Source organism: Pogoniulus pusillus, chromosome 4 (assembly GCF_015220805.1).
Source record: "Pogoniulus pusillus isolate bPogPus1 chromosome 4, bPogPus1.pri, whole genome shotgun sequence".
In the NCBI taxonomy this organism is placed as follows: domain Eukaryota; kingdom Metazoa; phylum Chordata; class Aves; order Piciformes; family Lybiidae; genus Pogoniulus; species Pogoniulus pusillus.
The window spans coordinates 5,121,724-5,142,875 of record NC_087267.1 but is presented as its reverse complement, the minus strand read 5'-3'; the positions used below and the strand labels follow the sequence as shown (position 1 = coordinate 5,142,875).

Below are 21,152 nucleotides of genomic sequence, written 5' to 3'. Positions count from 1 at the left end.
GCTTCACTAATCCATGTGTTTAATTCACAGATTCAGTCTCTGGAGAATCTTATTACTTGGGAACATGCCTCCTCAGCTCTACTTTGCTGAAAAGGTTTCAGGGGAAAAAAAAAGAGAGAGCTTAATCAGGAAAAGTCAAAAGCAAGAGTCTGGTTTTCCAGTTTCCTTGATTTGCTCAGTCTCTCACTAAATATCAACTATCTCTACAGTGAGAGTTTCCCTCCCTGACCCATAAGAGCGACATCAGGAGCCAGGAAGAACTGTTTACCAGGAGAGATGTGACCAAGCCTGGGCAGTCACTTACACCTCTGCATCACTGCCAGTAGTCCAAATCTACTTTGCTCAACCTTGTAACGCTAAGCAGCTCAGATAGCCTCTACTAGCACCTGATAAGGGAACTGACATGCACTACCTTCTGCTCCTCTGCTGATGACAGTCAGAATGTTCTGCATGCAACACAGATTGCAAAATTACCAAGACTGAGGTATCACCACTTAGCCCTTTTGTGGTCCCCTGCAAGGAGAGCAGGATCATTGCCTGCAGAGGTGTGCAGGCAGGTCATAGCTGGGGACTACACATGTAGGCTAGCAAACACAAGAAGCCTCAGGGTGCACGTGCTTCACATGTGTCCCAGTTTGAGGTCACAAGCTGCCTGGGACTGGATGGCAGAAATTACTCTTACCCCTTTCCAAGAGTGAGAATGAGGATACTGCACACTGATAGGAAGTTTAAAGAGAGATTCTATTTACAAGAGCATATATACAAAAGGCAATCAGGTAGAATAAGTACATTCACAAGCTAGGCTGTGTCCATCAGACCAAGACCCCAGCAGGCCACATGACACAGCTCAGAATTCCCTGCCAGCCAGTAGCCATCTCCCCCACAGACCATGAGATAAGAAGGAATGCACACTGCTCCTACAGCACAGAAGTGAAGGGAGAAAAGGCAGCGAGGAGAAGGGAAGGCTATCAGTCAGGTGCTATGATACTGGAAGACAGAATAAAATAACAGTATTGCAATTTCCTGGGACAAGCAGGTCCATCCCTCTGGGATGGGCCTCCATCTCTATGGTTCTGCTAAGGGAGACCTAGAACCCCTCAAACTACCACCAGATAAACAACAGCGCTAGGCTCAGAGGTACGAAATGTTTGTGTGTTTCTTTTCAACCACCGTTTTGACTGATTTCTTCATAAAAAGGAAGTGAATTTACACAGTGATACAATTCCCAGAATATCTTAAAATCAAGAGAAACAGAATTATATGGCCAAGAAAGTCAGTCATAGGTCCAGGCTGAAGATAATACACTCTTTAATGGCCAGATCTTGGAAGAAATCTGAGGAAGATAAGGAAAGTGGCTGCAGAAGATGCCAGCCATGTCACAGTCATGGGCTGACTAGAAACATAGCTTGCCTACTAATCTACTAATTCCACTCACCCCTTTGCATGTCCTGGTTTCATCTGTGCATTTCCCTTTCCCACAGTTAGAACATGAAGAGAACACATCCCTTTACACTGTTTTGTCCAGAACTTTTTCACTTCTGTTTGTGCAATGGCAGCAGACAGAATAAACAGTATCTATCAGCCAGAACAAAGCTGTTTGTTACTGTGCTGTGCCTCCCAGCACTGCACCATACTGTGCCTCCCAGCATTGCACCAGCCATGGGTAACAGATCTGCTTTATCCCAGCAATCAATGTGCCTGTTCCGAGCTTTCACAATAACTTCAGACACAGCCAGCCTTGCTTTAGAGAGAAACTGTCTCCCACTGCATGCTATGAAACAGAATCTTTTGTGCTTGCTTTACACTTGCCAATGAAATAAAGATAGACACAAGAAAATACCTTGCAAAAACCAGACTGGCAGAGTGGCTGCTATTCTCCATAATCTCCTCCTGAATAGAAACTGCTTCAATTAATAACTAACATTTTCTCCTTGCAAAACAGGGAGGTCATTGTGTGTTTCAACCAGGAGTATGAAGTGATGAATGGCAATCCTCCCAAAGTGTCTTTTCCTGTGCTCCCCAGAACAATGACAGCAGTAAGGAGGAGAGATTTCTTCTGTTTATGCCCTTCTTGCTTCAGTGAAAATTGGTTTTGAAGTCTGATTAACTTAGTCTTGTGAAGGCAGGGAATTAATGTGGCCAAGTCAGGAATGATAAGAATAGAATTATTTCCCTGAAAACGCCACCCCCAAGCTACACACAAAACTAGCTTAGGTTTATTTGCAGGTTCTAATTCGATCGGGAATTCTTCAAAGGGTGTTATGGACAAACTTAAGCAGTCAGGCAATGGAAAAGGCTAAGCTATAATCACAGCTTTACCCCACTATCAATCAGGCTGAGCAGAGAATGAAGAGAACAGCAGGCTTTACTCACGGAGGTGAGATAGGTATTCGGCGATCATCCCGTGCTGGATTTCTCTGCTGCTCGACTGCCTTCTGATGCTGCAAGCAATATCCAATAGTCTGGATCCATGCCCAGGGCGAGTGGCAAGGCTGCCAAACTCAGAAGCGTCTTGAGACACAGCTGCCACAAGACAGGGATTCCTTGCCAAGCTTGCACAGAATGGTGCAAAAGTGAGGAGAACCATCGAAAGACAGGGACAGTGTAATACCGAGAGCCGTATAAAAAGGTAGGAGCCATCCAAAACAGGGATTGGCCCAAAACAGGGATTCTGTCATGGCAGGAACCTGTCCTGTCAGAAGCTCTGTCAAGGCCGGAACTCACTCTGCCAAGGCCGGAACTCTGTCAAGGCGGGAGCTCACTCTGTCAAGGCGGGAGCTCACTCTGTCAAGGCGGGAGCTCACTCTGTCAAGGCGGGAGCTCACTCTGTCAAGGCGGGAGCTCACTCTGTCAAGGCGGGAGCTCACTCTGTCAAGGCGGGAGCTCACTCTGTCAAGGCGGGAGCTCACTCTGTCAAGGCGGGAGCTCACTCTGTTAAGGCCGGAGCTCACTCTGTCAAGGCCGGAGCTCACTCTGTCAAGGCCGGAGCTCACTCTGTCAAGGCCGGAGCTCACTCTGTCAAGGCGGGAGCTCACTCTGTCAAGGCGGGAACTCTGTCAAGGCCGGAGCTCACTCTGTCAAGGCCGGAGCTCACTCTGTCAAGGCCGGAGCTCACTCTGTCAAGGCGGGAGCTCACTCTGTCAAGGCGGGAACTCTGTCAAGGCCGGAGCTCACTCTGTCAAGGCGGGAGCTCACTCTGTCAAGGCGGGAGCTCACTCTGTCAAGGCGGGAGCTCTGTCAAGGCGGGAGCTCACTCTGTCAAGGCGGGAGCTCACTCTGTCAAGGCGGGAGCTCACTCTGTCAAGGCGGGAACTCACTCTGTCAAGGCCGGAGCTCACTCTGTCAAGGCCGGAGCTCACTCTGTCAAGGCCGGAGCTCACTCTGTCAAGGCCGGAGCTCACTCTGTCAAGGCGGGAACTCTGTCAAGGCCGGAGCTCACTCTGTCAAGGCGGGAGCTCACTCTGCCAAGGCGGGAACTCTGTCAAGGCGGGAGCTCACTCTGTCAAGGCGGGAGCTCACTCTGTCAAGGCGGGAGCTCTGTCAAGGCCGGAGCTCACTCTGTCAAGGCGGGAGCTCACTCTGTCAAGGCGGGAACTCTGTCAAGGCGGGAGCTCACTCTGTCAAGGCGGGAACTCACTCTGTCAAGGCGGGAACTCACTCTGTCAAGGCCGGAGCTCACTCTGTCAAGGCCGGAGCTCACTCTGTCAAGGCGGGAGCTCACTCTGTCAAGGCGGGAGCTCACTCTGTCAAGGCGGGAACTCACTCTGCCAAGGCCGGAGCTCTGTCAAGGCGGGAGCTCACTCTGTCAAGGCGGGAGCTCACTCTGTCAAGGCGGGAGCTCACTCTGTCAAGGCGGGAGCTCACTCTGCCAAGGCGGGAGCTCACTCTGCCAAGGCGGGAGCTCACTCTGCCAAGGCCGGAACTCTGTCAAGGCGGGAGCTCACTCTGTCAAGGCCGGAGCTCACTCTGTCAAGGCGGGAGCTCACTCTGTCAAGGCGGGAGCTCACTCTGTCAAGGCCGGAGCTCACTCTGTCAAGGCCGGAGCTCACTCTGTCAAGGCGGGAGCTCACTCTGTCAAGGCCGGAGCTCACTCTGTCAAGGCGGGAGCTCACTCTGCCAAGGCGGGAGCTCACTCTGTCAAGGCGGGAGCTCACTCTGTCAAGGCGGGAGCTCACTCTGTCAAGGCGGGAGCTCACTCTGCCAAGGCGGGAGCTCACTCTGCCAAGGCCGGAACTCTGTCAAGGCGGGAGCTCACTCTGTCAAGGCGGGAGCTCACTCTGCCAAGGCGGGAGCTCACTCTGTCAAGGCGGGAGCTCACTCTGTCAAGGCAGGAACTCTGTCAAGGCGGGAACTCACTCTGTCAAGGCGGGAGCTCACTCTGTCAAGGCAGGAACTCACTCTGTCAAAGCAGGAACTCACTCTGTCAAGGCGGGAACTCACTCTGTCATGGTGGGAAACCCACTGCGCCTTCTTGCTTACTCTGTTTAAGCTTTTCTAGACAGAAGTGTCCCTTTGCCATTTTATGTTGGGCACAAAAACCCAGCCAACCGCCAGCCTAACTCCTGTGCAGGCTCCCACACGGATCAGCACACATGCAGAAAGATGTCTCCTGCTGTTCCCCCTTCGAGCCTACAGGGCAGGGAAAGCAGTTTTCCACTGCCTTCTCCTCCCTATTCAAACCCGCGGTCGGGGTGGGAGGGGGAGGGGAGAAGAAAGGAATTTGGAGTGCTCTGGAACACTTAGCACTGGATGTCTCTCACTGGTGTCTCGTATTGCAAAGCTGCTCTGTTTCTCAATCTAAAATGACTGAAATCATAGAATCATAGAATCAACCAGGTTGGAAGAGACCTCCAAGATCAGCCAGTCCAACCTAGCACCCAGCCCTAGCCAGTCAACCAGACCATGGCACTAAGTGCCTCATCCAGGCTTTGCTTGAACACCTCCAGGGACAGTGCCTCCACCACCTCCCTGGGCAGCCCATTCCAATGCCAATCACTCTCTCTGGGAAGAACTTCCTCCTAACATCCAGCTTTGTCTGATAGACTGAAAAAAAAGATTTGACAAAAGGAGCTTCTTGGGTAATAGTCCCTATTTAGCAATATTTATCTATGAATGACAGCCTTACATTTCACAAGAGGGTTCTACTTCACTGTATCAGCATATTCAATCCCAAAGGTCACGTTATTGAAGCTTGAAATGCCTTCTTCATTCAACAAACCAGAAGCTTTACATAGCATTCTAAAATAAAGGAGGCACCAATCTTCTGTTCTCTAAGGAGGAAGAACATAAGCTTGAAAGAAGGTGCTGTTCTAGTGGAGCACAGCATGAACCTCTGCAGGCAATGGTACCTCCTGCTGGCTACAACAGCTTCCATCTGATTGAGAGAGTTGTGTATTTGAATTGTACATCTTTGTTGCTATCTCATGCAGAAGTTTAATCAACGTAGTCTTCAAAAGAGAAAAACTTTTGGACTTGAAGTAAACCTAAGAGAAAGTTCTCTGTTGAAGAGTTGAAATCCAGTCCCAGATGCTCTGGCAGTTTTCAGCAGAAATTTGTTACTTAGGTTTGGGTGATGGTTTGGGTGTTCCCCACCCCCACACACTTTAGAAATTACCCAGACTAGACTCAGCCAGATCTGGGAATATAAATGAAGCTATTTATTTACAGCTAGCACAATAGACAAGCAGATATTTACAGTATATACAGTTATAGACAGAAATATACAAGGTAAAAAGGTAATACAGAAACACAACTCCCCTCCCAGAAACCTGAGTCCTCAGGAGGGGCTCTCAACCACCCCTGCACCTTCCCCCTGCTCCTCTCAACCTTACCCCAGTCCTAAAGAAAAATAGAGGTTCAGCCAAGAGGTTATGAAGCAAAGTGGGTTAGGCCAAATGGAAGGTGAGGTTAGGGAGTAAGATGTTGCTCAGTCAGCAGCCCAAGCGAGAGCAAGAGAAAATAGCAAGAGTGTTATCTAATGTTTTCCTTTCTTCTTCCCAAACTCCTTAGTGAGACTCTGAGGGAAGCAGACATCACCATTATTTTCCTTTCACAGCCTGTGAGCTAGTTCTTCTCACCAAAACATTCTAGCTAGCTTCAAACTAGCACAGTTTGTTCAAGAGCCATGTGACTGTCAGTATAAGCATATACTGAGTTCTGCATAGACAGTCGAGGTTAGATAATTCTGTTTATTTCTTTTTGCCAAAAATTTGTTGCACATTAATGCTCAAGAGAAGACAGAAAAGATGGAATTTATTTCCATATTATCTCAATTTAACGCATTTTAAAGGAAACTCTTTCTTCCAACCTTGGAAATACACTGTTGTCATCGTTATGAAACCCCACATTACAACACGGCCAATACATCAGCAGGAGAGCCCAGCTTTCTGCTGCACTCTGGGGAGCTTGTTAGCAATCAATATAAACAAAGAGTCAAAAAAAAAGTAAAGAAAAAGTAAAGAAAAATAATCTGTTCTCATCAGAACGTTTTCTTGTATCAAATAATAAGGTCCAAGGATCTGACCTATCCTGACATTAAATAGATAAATAAATAAATAATCCAAGAGAGATATTGGAATTCAGGCCAGAACTAATTATACCCTGTAGTCTTACTATGCTTTTTTCCTGAAGCAGATTTATAACTACTGAGATGGTTTTGAGGATTTCTAACTGTGGAGTTTTTCTCAGCTAGAGGCAACTTCAAAAAGCCATGTTATTTTGGTTGCCAGTCAGTGCCTTCAGATCACAAAGTTAATGACAGATGTGTTGTGGCTTTTCCTGAAGGAGAGGGATAAGGGAAAGGGGAAATGGCAAAAGGGAAAGAAAAATGGGAAAAGGGAAAAGAAAATGTCTGTTAAGCTTGGATATAATGTCCTGTTTCATGTTTGACAGTTATCAAGGGTTAAGATAAGGCCAGACCCTGACAGCATTATATTCCATGAGTTGGCTACCAGAACAGGGAAGGGAATGGTGGAGGCACAGCTGCCCTCTTGAAGTGGGTATCTGCCATTCATTTGCATCTTAACTGCAAAGCTCCAATCCAGAATACTGCAGCAGCCCTTCTAATAGCAGTATCTTCCTTACCCTGAATGAAGATGTTTCTGACAGATGCCTTCCCTGATTTCCATGCACCTATTTTTCTGCATCTTTTTAAGGCAAGAGCCTTGTATCCTTTTAACCAGCAAGTCCTATGTGCAGGTCCATCTGCCCATTATTGTTCATTATCTGATAACTGGAGAAGCCTTCATTTCAGTTCCCAAGTGCTTCCTACTAAGAGTGACTTTGCATGGTTCCTCAACACAACACCCTAACAACTATCATCAGCTTCAAAACTCAACTTAATACATAAAATTCAACCTGAATCTTTCATAAGATTATGGTTTTCTGGCTTCACACAGCAGAATATATCCAGAAGATTGGCTTGAGTTTATTATTTATTGATTTTGTAGAATATATTTATCTGTCAAGTTATAAATAATTAGTTACTAGATAAATATAAATAGCTGTAAGATAAATTGCAATGGCAACTGTTTCACAGCACCTGGCAGCCTAGATCTGAGCATTTGTAGCAGGGAGCCCTGCTAGCCATCATGACTTCTGTAAACTAGATAGGCTATTAATCTCAGTGGGGATGCAGAAACATAAATTACAAGATAACTCATCTAAGGTTTTTGAATTTAGGACATGTAAAACTTCTGTTTACTGACCAAGAAATTGAAAAGATTCTGAAAGCCGTGCATAGCTCAACAAGTGTATCAGCCTTATTTAAATCCTTAACTATTAATGTACAAAATAAACAGCATTTTCTTCCCTATGACATGCTGTCATTTTATGTTATTGTCAGCTAATCTGAAGTCAATTATTTGCAATTACTGACAATTAGAAAATCAGAGCATGAAACGTGGGCTTGGTTTTTCATGTGAGAACAAACATAGAGGATCGATTATGAAAGACCAAATACAAAAAAATAATGTAAACAATGTGACTGGTTTCAAACAAATTTGGTCATTGCTCTAGGAGCTGCTGTGTTGTGGTGAACATGAGTAGACAGCAGAACACCACTCAGTGGCTCGCTCACTCCTCCCCAGCAGGATGAGAGGGAGAATCAGAAGGGTAACATTGCAAAAATCCATAGGTGGGGATAAAGACAGCTCAATATTTTTTTCTAAAGAGCAGGAAAAACAACTGCAAGAGAGTGGAAAAAAAAGCAAATCCAAGAAGAAAAAGTGATGCAAAAGAAAACAAATGCTCCCCACCAACTGATGCCCAACCTGTCCTAGAACAAGCACAGCCCCTTCACCACTATCCTGTTTTGTTGCTGAGCACAGTGCCATACAATATGGTCAGCTGTCCTATCCTTCCTGGATTCTCCTCTGCCTCATCTTCTTGTTCATGCCCAGCTTACTCGATCAAACAGCCTGAGGAGCAGAAAACTCCTTGACTCAGTATAAGAACTGCAGTAACATGTTTTAATCACAATTCCTAAACACAGCCCTACATGAGCTATTACAAAGAAAATTAACTTTTTCTTGATCAAAACCAGTGCACACAAAATGACTGTGAAGGAATTAATATCATCTCACTGTACAAAATAACCATGAAGTAATTAATTATTTCTGAGTTTTCATAGTAAGGTAGTTATGTAGTCTGGCAAACAACAGAAAAGAAACAATGGGAGATATCAAAGTACTGAATTTCCTAGTCTACCGAGGCTTCTTCCATAGCAAATTGGAGAGAGGCTCTTACCAAAAACTATTCTCTGTGCTGCAGTAAGACCTGCCTTGAAGTGTTCCTGATAAAAATCTCTCTCCTAAAACAGCTGGCTAGCTAAGGGCATGTTGAGTGTTAAACACCAGGTATTGTAAATATCCCCCAGTGCCACATTTAGCACTGTTTAATATCTTGTCAAAACAAATGTTTATATTTCTAAACCTGACCAAGCTAGCTCTTGTTGAACAGCAATGATTTTTCTTTGTAAGGTTTCTATAAATACAGCCGTAGGCAGGGGAGAGGGAAAAAAAAAAGGGCAAAAAAAAAAAAATGCATTGAAAGAAAGAAATTCAGTGTGAGTACAAGGGATGTAGTAAGAATTAGAGCTGATCATCAATTTCTTTAGGAAGTTTCAGATGAGATGATTGTAGTGGAATTTCATCTAAGTCAGTCAATTAACTGTATTCACCTACCTTGACTTTGTTCTAAACAACACAAAAATTACCAAAATCATAGTTTTGCATTCTGTGGCTAAGGGAAATCCTCACAACAAAGAAGATAATCTGCTGCAGGAGAATTTAATCCTTTCTTTTTTTTTTCCCCTAGATTTTCCATGAAAGGGGTGAGCTAGAAGGGGCTTTACAGTGGTTGAACAGTCTTTTTCTGCTGTGACAGAGGCTGCAGTTTGCAGAATAAAGGAAAACATAGTTCTTCTGTAATTACAGTTTTCTGGACATCGTTTTGATGTCTCTCACAGGAATTCACTCCCCATCACACAGCCCTTAAAATCCTGTGGCTGATGTGAGCTTTTAATGTTTTCTGGCTAGCAAGTGTGAGAGGTCATGAGACTACTCATGCCACAGGCCCTGATATAAATCAGGCAGAAGTACTGAAATCTTAGCACTTCAACAGATTTGTAAACACTTCCACTTTCAGGGCTAGTTTCTGTAAGTTGAAGCATAAGCATGGAAGTCACCATATTTAGTGCCTGTCTAGGTAGCAGATTTGTTACCTCCTTTTTGTGAAGGCAGGCCACCTCAATGAGTCTTAGCTAGAAAGAGGTCAGCTGTTGCTTTTCTCCTCACAAATTATTTCTAAGGTGCAATAAATTCATATTTTCAAAGCAATTTGAAAGCTTCACATGGGAAGTAAAATCTTTGCATTAAATGCTTTGTAGCACATTGATATATTAAGGCAGTTGCATGAACTGTTAATGTTTTGTATATTTCTTTATTAAATGGTGCTGTGTCACAATTATTGCTACAGCCACTGGAAGAGAAAATGAATATGCATGTGAAAAGGCAAAGCATAAGTAATCTATGTAAAGTGTTTGTTCATTAAAGCTAATGAATTTTGCTGTATAAAGAGCTCACTGAAAACCATTTGAAAGATGAAAAGCGGGTCAAACATTTGTGACTGAAATAACTTATTTATTGTACTCCATGCCACACCCTGCAAAGGCAGCTCTAAAGCATCTCAAGCTCCTAAGGCTATGAACATGATCAGTGGACAACTCTTCTTTGGTGTGGGTAAAGTTCTTCCCCTAGCCTTCTGCCCATCATGGTCATGTTGCATCTCAAAAGCTCCATCTGAAAATAACCTATTTTCCTCCCACCCAAGGGGATTTTTAATTGTCAGCATGAGGAGTCAGCCCTAAGCACACTAGTAGCCTGGATGTGCCAACAAGGAGCCCGTGGGAGCCCAGAGGGTGGAAAGTGTCAGGCGTTCCCCATGCTGATCAGCTCCTGGGGACACCAGGCCATCTCGGTGCATTGCCCTCTTGGGTGTCATCCTACAGCACATCAGGCTGCCTAGGGCTTGTCAACCATGAGGTTCAATGAAACACCCCTGACTGGACGTTTACCCCTAGTCTGGCCTCTGGGGACCTGCTTAGGATGATGGCATGTGGGACTGCAAGTGTCCTTTCAGCATTAACAGGAGGAAGGGGGAAACAGGAATTCACCTGTGCAGAAGCATTGTGCAAGTGATTGGGGCACTTCGCTCCTTGCCACTAGAATAAGATGCGTTAACTGCATTGCTGGACAGACTATGTGCAGGAAGGAAGGTGACAAACCAGTGTGTTCCTCTAGAATAGCCAATATATCACAAAACATGCTCTCATGAGGTTGGTTTTTTTCCTCAGTGACGCACACATGCACAGCATTATCTCATTTCAGAGCAATTAGAAGATAATAAATGCATGACATATAACACAAGCCAGATTCTAGCCATGTTTGCTGTTAACTGTCATGAATTTCTTTGCTCACTGTTGAGAAGTTCTGTGAATTTGAGGATGTGAGGGCAAAGAAGCACGGTGTTGAGCCATTAATTTATAGCCAGTTAATTATTAATCATGCCAGAGAGATCTGGCAGCTGCAGTGACCAGGCTGCTTCTCTCTATTCATGCTGACATTTAATGCCACAGAAACTGGGGGAAGGGAAGAAAAATGCTTCCTCTATTTTCTGAAAATATCAACTGAGTAATTATGAGATATGAAAATCCCTATTAATATATCAAAGTCAGTTTTTCAAGTTCTTCACTGTGTATCCTGCACTTCAGCAGCCATTCAGTTTCAAGTGCTGCTTGGAATTTGGCTTTCAGAATCAGAAACCTAATCAGATTCCTTCTTACACATGTAACCATCCACAAAAATTACAGAACCAGGACTTAGCTTAGAAATCCAATAGAAGCTTCTGTTTTCTGTATTATTGGTTGAAAGAGTCCTCTCTCCCTTCTCTCCACTCCTTCTTTTAAAGTTGACTTTTAAGAGTTGCACAGAATTCAGTGGACAAGAGTGTCCTTCACTGGTGATTCGCTTTCTACTCTGGAATGGAGTCACTTGCACAAGCAAGGAAGCGCATGTGAGAAATCTTAAATCCCCCCAGCAATTTTGATGCCTTCAGTCTCTGAAAAATCAGGTTGTGGGCAATGGTGACAAGTATTAAGTTTAATCATACCAATGGATATGAAATCTTTTTTCAAAAGGTCTGGCAAGCATTTATGCACTTAGATGAGAGACAACATTAAAACCCCTACCACATTCTGCCACTCTGAAAACCCAGAAGGCTCCAAGGAGCCAGCTCATAGTAGCTGCACTATTATGTTTTTTTTCTGAAACATTTATTCCCCTTTAAAGAGATCTTTACCATAGGAGCAACTGAGATGGATGATGATGTTCCTGATCCACGAAGCATAAGGTGTGGCACAGTTGCAGCAGTGCAAAAAGGAGAGGCACTTACCTGCTGATCTAATCTCTTCTGGAAGATCATTGTTCTTATTAGCCGATGCATGCAAACAAATAGCAACTTCTGTTACTTGCATTTTAAATGAGAAGGCACTCGTGAGTTGCTCCACCTGGAGGACAGATGCAATACAGCCTTCCAGCCATGATACTGGTATTCATAAGCAGCTGATTCCAATTAGCAGTTTAGATAACTAGAGTGATGGAGATGAGTGCAAGTGAAACTCTTCCTTTTCTCTGTTTACACAGAAAGCCAGACTCGCTCGGATTCGTGCAGCAAAAAGTGGGAGCGCTAATGCCTACATGCAGAGCAAACGAAACGGCTTACTGAGTAACCAGCTGCAGCAGGTAGCACTTTCATATCCTTCACCTCCAGAGTAATAGCTTAATGACAGCCCCGCAGCAGCTTATTCTGTTTAACACCAGGGAAAGTCAGCTTGGCTCTACAGGCAATGTTGTCTTTATAGGCAGATTAAGGAAGGACAAAATGGACTATTACTAACATTAAATGAAGTTGATGATGAAGTACTAAAAGATGAGGGAAATGGCCAAATAGAAATGCTGGATTCAAATGTTACACACATATAATTAGGTCATGTGGAAGACGCTATTAAGAAAGTTCAGAGCATTTGTCTCTTAGGAAGTAGGTTGCATTTCTCTCGTTTGGATTTAGACAGGTAGAGCAATGGTGAAAAAAACAGACTTCATCATCAGTGATGGGGAAAGGTAGCTCCAAAGTACTGTTTGCACAGAGGTGTGTTGCAGAGTAAACACATTCCTTGAAAATGCCTGTGTTTCTCTAAGGATGTCTTGGTGATAATCTCAAACACACTGAAGCCTAGCATTACCTGAAGCAAATTTCTCCTTCACCCCTGCCAAGGAAGACAGAACCAGCAGTGGTAGCCCCAAGCTGGGGGTAGCCCCAGCTGGGACTGAGATCCACAGCAACCCATGCTGCCAGAGACAACCCCTTGGCTGCTCAGAGCTGCAGCCAGCTGAGAAAGACTGAAGACAAAGTGTTTTTTAATCCCTGTCATTTTCTGGCATTTAGGCAATTCCCTGAGGGATACAGGGAGGCTTTCATTCCTCTATGCACTTTCCGTTCAATATGTGTTAAAAAGCCAAATGCTTTAACCTATAGCCAGAAGAAGAGGAAGGAGCTGTCCACTCGTCCGGTCTAGCACAAAAGATGTGCAGTCAGAGCCCTCGCTTCCTCTTCTGCTTGAAAGAATTTACGTCTTTGAACTAAAAAGAGACCAAATAGCTCAACTGCCTTGCAGATTTCAAATATCCTAAAGTTGAATTGTAATCTTTCTTATTATCTCACTTCCTCCTATTTAGTTTTATGCTTTCTGGAGAGTAATGATGAACACAAACGATAAACAGTAGATTCTTTCTACTTAATTCTTCATTCTGTGTAACATCTGTTACACACTTCCCAAACTCAGCAGATTGGGATCACTGACATGAATTTTTGTGATCACAAATTATTTATTGCTATGAAGTGATCCCAAAAGGACAACTATGTTTAATTTCCTTCAAATAAGACACATTCTCCTGCAGGGGGGGGGGGATTGTCACCTGAATTTATGATAATTTGAAATATATGTTGATTCAATATTCAAGTTTACATGTTGATTACACTTGTTAATTGTACTATTCCATCCATGCATTAAAAAAAAATCTAAGATGAAAATATTTAAAGGATATGCAAGGGAAAGAAAGAAAATATTTTTAATAAAACAATCAAACAAGTAAAAGAGGACTCAGGTCAAATATTATTTGGGTTATGCCATATAGATGAAGCATTATGCTACCATTTACAATCCAGATTAGTTCTGATCAAACATTTGGGTGAGAGCCCTCTTGTTTCACATGAGAATAATAGAGAGTTTTATGTATTAACAGTCCTCTGGTGAAGAAGAACAGGCCTTTGTTAGCAAATCTGGCTCTTCTTTTGAAACACAGCATCACCACCTGCTTCACTGCCTGGAAAAAACTACGGTAAGAAAAGACAACTTTGTTTTCCTATGAATTCCAACATCAGCCTAGTTTTGAATGTTTTCCGGTTTGCTTCTAGTTAGTAAGCCCTTACATGAAAGCAGTTAACTGGGGAGAAAAGCTGTTTTGTCTTACTTTAATGCATTATTCCAGTTACATATAAAGAACAGGAATTCTGTATGAGAGCCTCATCTAGGGTGGAACATACTGACACGAATGAGATGACATCAGTAGAGCCAGTCTGTATATGTGACCTTCAATATGTTTTTCATACACTCAAATGTTGTCGTTTGCACTTCTCTTTTCTGCACTGTAGCTTATTTAACACAATTTGCAATCCTTACATATTCAATGCTTGGTGCAGTCAAAGCAAGTCTGTGCCTGAGCAAATGCCGAGCTTTTGTACAGGGCGAGCTGCTGAGTGCTTCCTCAGATGCAAGTGCAATTCTCACTGAAATGACTGTCAAAAAGGATCCCCCAGCATCCTATTTTGAAACTTTAAGTGCTTAATTCAGATGCAGGTGCAAAGCTTCAAAGTCTTTTGGTTTCAGTGTGGATGCTGAGATCCCTGTAGAAATGACTGATGTAATTCATAACAACCCAAATATGCACATTTAGATTTGAAACTGCCTACAAATCAAAAGGACTACTTATTATGTATTGTCTGTATTTTTCCCTGGTCAATAACTGGATAATTGTATAGCCATAAATGACAGTAAACTAAAGTAGACTTATGATTCAGCAAGAAGTGAGTGCCATGTTTGCTAGTGAATTTCTGGACCAGTAACACCATAACAATAACCCAAATCATTCCTAATTTTATATTGTTTCACTCTTTTATAACTTCCTAAGGAAGCTAAGAACATAAATAGCATTTGTACTGAATTTAGTCCTTGTAGGTATTTTAATTTCACACAGAGCAAACTAAAATCATCCCCTTGCATTCTGATATTTTTGCAGGTGTTATATAGCCTTATATTTACCATATACTATAAGTAAGTTTGCCAACATCCATGAAACCACCATTTACAAATTTACTTCTGGTTAATGTGAAACTTTAGGCTGTTTTGTCTTGAATTTATAGGGTAAAAGAAAAAAAAAATTAAAAGGTTTTTCCACCACAGACATTGATAAATTAAAATATCACAGTATCACAGTATCACCAAGGTTGGAAGAGACCTCATAGATCATCAAGTCCAACCCTTTACCACAGGGCTCAAGGCTAGACCATGGCACCAAGTGCCACGTCCAAACATGCATGTATAATTTAAGGTTCTGCTTTTAACAGTGTTTCTTTGTAAATAAAAGGACCTGGTTGTTACATTGCTTAGATAGCAAGGTCATCCCACAGGTGCTTATATCATCTGCATGCTTACTTTCAGAGGATTCAGTTTTATACAGTGTCCTGTAGGACAAAATGTCTTATTTCATAGTCAGAGTGTAACATGGATGATCTGCAAGATAAGGTTGTTTTTTTCTTGAAACATTTTTTGAGACATTTGGTAGTAGAATCTGGCAATAACAATCTGCTTTAAAAAGAGTTTCACAGTTGAATATTACAAACATCTTTAAAAGCCCTATTGGTAGCAATGTATCCTGTCAAACTCACATGGAAATCATGGAAAAAAATTCATTTCTGTTCATTTGGTGGGAGGTGAATTTGGCTCCCAAAGTTTCACATTTCCTCTTATCATAATGGTGGAATATGTAAATGTCTCCTATTTATTCTTTTTTTTTTAATAGAGCTTTCTTCTTTTAATTTTCATAGAATCTTTCTTTTTTCCTTGCTTCTCTTTCCTGTCTGTGTTCATGTGTCATGTGAGCTCAGTAGCCAGACTGCTACTAGCACTAAGCTGACAATGACACGTGAACGCAAAAATGTACGTAGGGGTTCCAGCCTGTATTCTGCAGATGATGCATTCCTAACATTTTAGTGGGAACTTAAAATTTTGTACCCTCAGGTTGCTGAGTATGGCAAGTTACTGGTACATGGTATGCCAGCAAGGGTGATGTGCCTTCAAAGCCTCTCATCATCCTTTGAAATGTCACTTGGTATAAGCATCAGTGCAGATGTTATTAAGCAAAAGTGTATATTCTCTTTGATGGCACATTAAAGGTGGAGTCACTGTCCCTGGAGGTGTTCAAGAAAAGACTGGATGAGGCACTTAGTGCCATGGTCTAGTTGACTGGATAGGTTGGACTGGATGATCTTGGAGGTCGCTTCCAACCTGGTTGTTTCTATGACTCTATGTCTTCCCCTCTAAGAAGAGCAGAGTGGGCAATCATAGAATAATCTGAGTTAGAATGGGCCTCTGAAGGTCATTTAGTCCAACCCAAACTACTACAGAATTTTGTGAAAATTACACTAGTAATGAAAATAATTACACTGAAATGTTACTAATTTAAGAACAATTAATAAGTATAACCATATCTATTAACGTGAGCCATTATATAGTGTCAAAATGTTTCCAGTTTATATTAAAAGTTTACTTGATACCTGTTTTTAATGGATCCTACAAATTGAATTCTTGTTGGCTGCTCCATAGAAGTTTTAGGGAGTACAAATTATTTTTAATTGGAAGACTAGCAGAGTTCTTGGCAAACATGTTATAAGACACTGAATGGAATCTAAGGATGATGATTATTTTTCTCTCTCAACATTATGTTCACTGTGCGATAACATTCAAAATATTGATTGTGACTGACATGTGCCTTCTAGAAGTCCATTTTCAAGCAAGTTCTTTCTTTCCATATTAGTTGAATTTGGTATTCTTCAACATCACTTTAAAAAGGAGGTTTTCTCAAGAGCAAACTCACATTCATGCAAACGTGAACATATATCTTAATCTCTGCTTGGTTTGGGCGGCTACTTCCAAATTACTGTACAAATTCCTCCTCCCTACTCTAAGCAACACCACTACTTCACACTCTTCTGCACACAGAGAAGATGTGGAACTCACAGTTATGTGTGAAATGCTCCTTAATCACCTACTGAGTCAACATAAACCAGCTGCTTGAGTGAATTTGGATTCAGCTCTGTGACAACCCTATAAAACTACTGTCCATGCTGAGATTCAGCAAAGAGTGCATAAAGAAAGAGTACTTTTTGTAATTAAATGCTCAGTCTTTTTAACTGCTTTTTGATGCTTTCATCCACAGTGATTAGGAACTTCTTGGAAGCTTTTAAATAACGATCTTGTCTCCTCTAATCCAACTTTTATTTTATTGAATCTTTTTTACTTTACATAGATGCATTACTTGAAACACAGTTTTATAGCCTTGATTCCTAAGAAGAAATTCAAATGAAGCTTTAAAAGATCATCTGGAAAATATGTATTAATTTCATTGTATTATAGTTCAGTATAATAAATCTTATTTCTTTCCAAATGACATTTAGAGCATTTACACATGCATCACTTTTTGTTAATGAAGATAATCCCTTATTTTGTGGCACTTTGTAGATTATACAGATATTTATAGCACAAATTACATCACAATCACATGCTACTTTACAAAGTAATTTGGATTAACATTTCCTTTTTTAGAGCTCTGAGCATTTTGTTCCAGCATTTACATTTGTGTTGGTATTCAGCCTAGGCTAGCATGTACTAAACACTATAATCAAAAATAAGCTGTCTAACTTTCTCACTTTATTCAGTCGTGTCAGTGTAAGCTTTTAAACAATCATGGTTAATGTGTCCGCTTTAATTACTTTTCTATGTTTGCTTTATCCCTTTGTTGGATTCCTCTGGGCTAGAATCATGAGTTTGTGGATGAGCAAGTCTATGAAGAGAGCTGTATGGAGGTTTCCACGGTCAATAGACCCCCCAGCCACAGCCCCTCTCTCTCATCTCAACAAGGCGTTACCAGCACTTGCTGCTCACGAAGACATAAAAAGACTTACCGCATCCCAAACACCACTATCGCTGGCAGCCGCCCAGGCAGCGTACAGGAGCTCAGCACCATCCAGATTAGATGTGTGGAGAGGACGCCTCTGTCTAACAGGTACTTCACGCTCATCAGCACACCAAAATCTGAAGCCCCTTTCTTCATTAGAGACGTAGAAGTGTTGTAGCCTTTAGGCTGCTAGGCTGAAGATGAAAGTCAAATAGTCATCCAAAAATGGATGCTAGGACTGATATATCCTGTACATAGTTTTCTCCAAACTTAATTCAAGACAACAGAATTGCCTCTTTAGATCCATTTCTGGCCTCAGTGAATAGCATCCAGGGACCCTAAATTAAATACAGCACCAAATATTATATGCAATGGACAAACATAAACGAAGGAAAAATAGCACAGACATTTCAGTTCAGACATATGAGACAAGCAAGTGGCCGGAGAAAGAACAGCCTGTCTCTGTTGTTTCTAATGTTTTGGTTCAGAAGCATAAGACAAAACCCCACTTCCTCACATTTCCACAGAGCAGAGAAATAAAACTGGTTCCCAAATTCCTGAGTATCATAGTCATAAGAAGGACTCTTCTAAATAAAAATACTAAGTGAATAAGAAAAATGTATTTCCTAGTTTGCAGAGTTATTACAAAAGTGAGAAAAGTGCAGTTTAAGTGTCAGTAATTTAATGAGCATCTCTGTACTCTCAGAAGTAAACCATTTGGCTTTCACATATATCTAAACACCACCTCTGAAAACACAGCAAAATTCTCAGGGGACTCAGAAGTTATATTCCACTAAAAAATGCCACCATTTAAAAAAAGAAGCATTTTTAGCAAGAGTTTCTATAGCTGTTGTCTTGGTAAGTTATATTTTGAGTAGTTTGTATAGTTACTAGCTTTGGATTTTACTTACACGAACAATACAGCAGCTTGCAGCTACTCAAGTTTTTCAGCTGTTGTGCACAAAGCTCCAATGTCTTAGCTTTTCAGGAAATATTCTCCCTGGATCCATCCTTTCCCTGCTAGAGGACTTGCCTGCAACATACTTCCAGTCACAGAGTATGTAAAAGCACAAAGCACCACCTTTGTCCTTAAAAACACAAAATGCCAGTCTCACCTCAAAACAGTCTAAGGTTTACAAGTTTCTCACGATGCTGAGGTAGTGCAACAATTCCAGGAACAAATTAATCTTTATTAGTGCATCTATCACTGTGTCTTACTCTTGAAGATATGTAATGTTCTTAAATAAGTATGGCATAGAGTAATTGTCAGGAGACAAATACTACCTTTTAGGTTCCACTTTCCTGCACAGCAAGTCATTCGGCAAAGTTTCCTCACCAAGCTGCAGCTCAAATGCCTCCCCTGCTCAGAAACACTTAGATGATGAGTGGAGAAATGGTGGGAAGGAAAGGGGCCTGCCCATGGATATAACCATGGACCACCTGCTGCCAAGGTGCAGGGTGGTGCGGTAATGGTGCTTTGCATCTCTGAGCTTTCTAATGGGGTAGGATGGAGATGCTGAGCTGAGGGAGTGGAATCAGGCACATGAGAGATTTGCAGAAATGTGGACTTTTTTCTTCACGCAGTTTTGTTTCTTCCTCCAGCCGTTCCAGCTTAAATGCCAAAGTGGAAGAGTGTGTCAAACTAAACTGTGAGCAGCCTTATGTCACTACAGCAATAATTAGCATCCCAACACCTCCAGTCACCACACCCGAAGGAGATGATAGGCCAGAGTCTCCCGAGTATTCGGGAGGAAACATTGTCAGAGTATCTGCTTTATAAGATAAGAATTTATTTATAAATTAGCATAAAGACCACTTGCAAGCTGAGCTCGAGCAGAGAGAAGCAAGTTGCAAGGAATGAGAGAGCTGACAAAGACAACACCCCTTGATGTGTGCACCAGTGGCTGCAGAGCGAGAGGTTCAGGAGAGAGAAAACACACCACGGGTTTCAGTGTGGCAGCGTGTGAACCAGAAGGAGTTTCTTACCGGCATCCGAACTGGCGCACGGTGGAATCTTCTGTGACCATCCTGACTTACTCTATGAGCACAATGAAATGTCCCCATTGATGCTTTGATGCTTCTTCTTATCATGAGAGAGCTCTTTTTAGAAAAAAAAAAAAAACAAAAACACAAAACAAAAAATAGAAACAAACCTGCTGAATGCAAACCAACGAGGAACATTTTGATAACGTGTTGGGTTTTGGTCTTTTTTTTTTGTCCTGTTAATAAACCACAAACTCGTTGAGCAACTATCCAAAAAAAAAAAAAACCACCGAAGGAATAAAATGCTCATATGAAATCTGTTTGTACTGACTGAAAGAACTACAACCATAATGCATGCTGAAATTATTTGGAGCTGTGATCTCAGTTTACTTTTGTTGTTTTTCAGATTAGGCATGATAAAATATTACTGTAGAAAGGGGCATTTCCGTGCACTTACAACAAGCTGATTGTTAATGTTCCATGGTAGTTGTACAAATAACTTCCCTTTGAAAAACGCAGTATTTCTTATTCAAACATCCATTAGTGAACTACAGGTGTTCAGTTAGTTCAATATTTACTATTGTTTTACCTTGCTTCTTAGGTACTGTTACTACTGCAATAAGTCATTGTACACCCGTTCTATCAGGAATCAGGATTTTGGGGGTTTTTAAGGTATTTTACACAATTTCATCTACACTATAAACTTCTAATGGCAAACATTTAAATAACCTTACAGCCAAACCATGCAGCACAAATGTGCTGTTCAGTCATTGTTCTTTTTGTCCACTGTCCTCTATGACAGTTTGTTGCCCTCTCCAACATTATGGTACCATTTGGGATTTCAAGGCTACTGATGAATCAATACAGTCCTTTCTTCTTTAGATATCTTGTCTACTTCTGTATTTTCAGAACAAACCTCTTGTCCCAAGGTACTTTTACAGGCTCAATCCTGTTGTTTTTGGGATCAGCCAACACTTCTCTCCAAACCTTCCTTGTTGACATTTTACAGCACCCAGAGTATTAGCCACACTGGAAAACACTCAGTAAAAATGATGGCTAAATTCATGTTGTAATTATCTGTAAACACGTATCCTAAAACCCATTTAAGAGTTTATACTGTGTGAAGGTATTTAATTACCTAAGAACATTGACAAAATCATGGATTGGGTCCAAAAGCTACAAAAACAGAATTAATTTCAATTGGAATTTGCCTGCATAGGCAGGCCTAAAAGTTAATGTGAAGGCTTTACTACTTAAGGCTTTTTTTGTTTCATTTTTAAAGTACTTTGATGTTACCAGAAACCTCTCTTATTAGAAAGT

At 41.8% G+C, this 21,152-nt stretch overlaps 1 protein-coding gene across 2 annotated transcripts in view; it reads left to right on the top strand.

Annotated features, from left to right (window-relative positions):
- KCND2 (potassium voltage-gated channel subfamily D member 2) overlaps window positions 1-20,148 on the top strand; it is a 306,979-nt gene extending 286,831 nt beyond the window's left edge. For both annotated transcript variants that reach the window (XM_064142052.1, XM_064142051.1), the window contains exons 4-7: window positions 12,201-12,299; window positions 13,860-13,955; window positions 17,710-17,957; window positions 19,452-20,148. In XM_064142052.1, the coding sequence (XP_063998122.1) occupies window positions 12,201-12,299; window positions 13,860-13,955; window positions 17,710-17,957; window positions 19,452-19,629 (621 nt within the window). In that variant the 3' untranslated portion in view covers window positions 19,630-20,148. The remainder of the gene's footprint in view (window positions 1-12,200; window positions 12,300-13,859; window positions 13,956-17,709; window positions 17,958-19,451) is intronic.
- The last annotated feature ends 1,004 nt before the right edge of the window (window positions 20,149-21,152 follow it).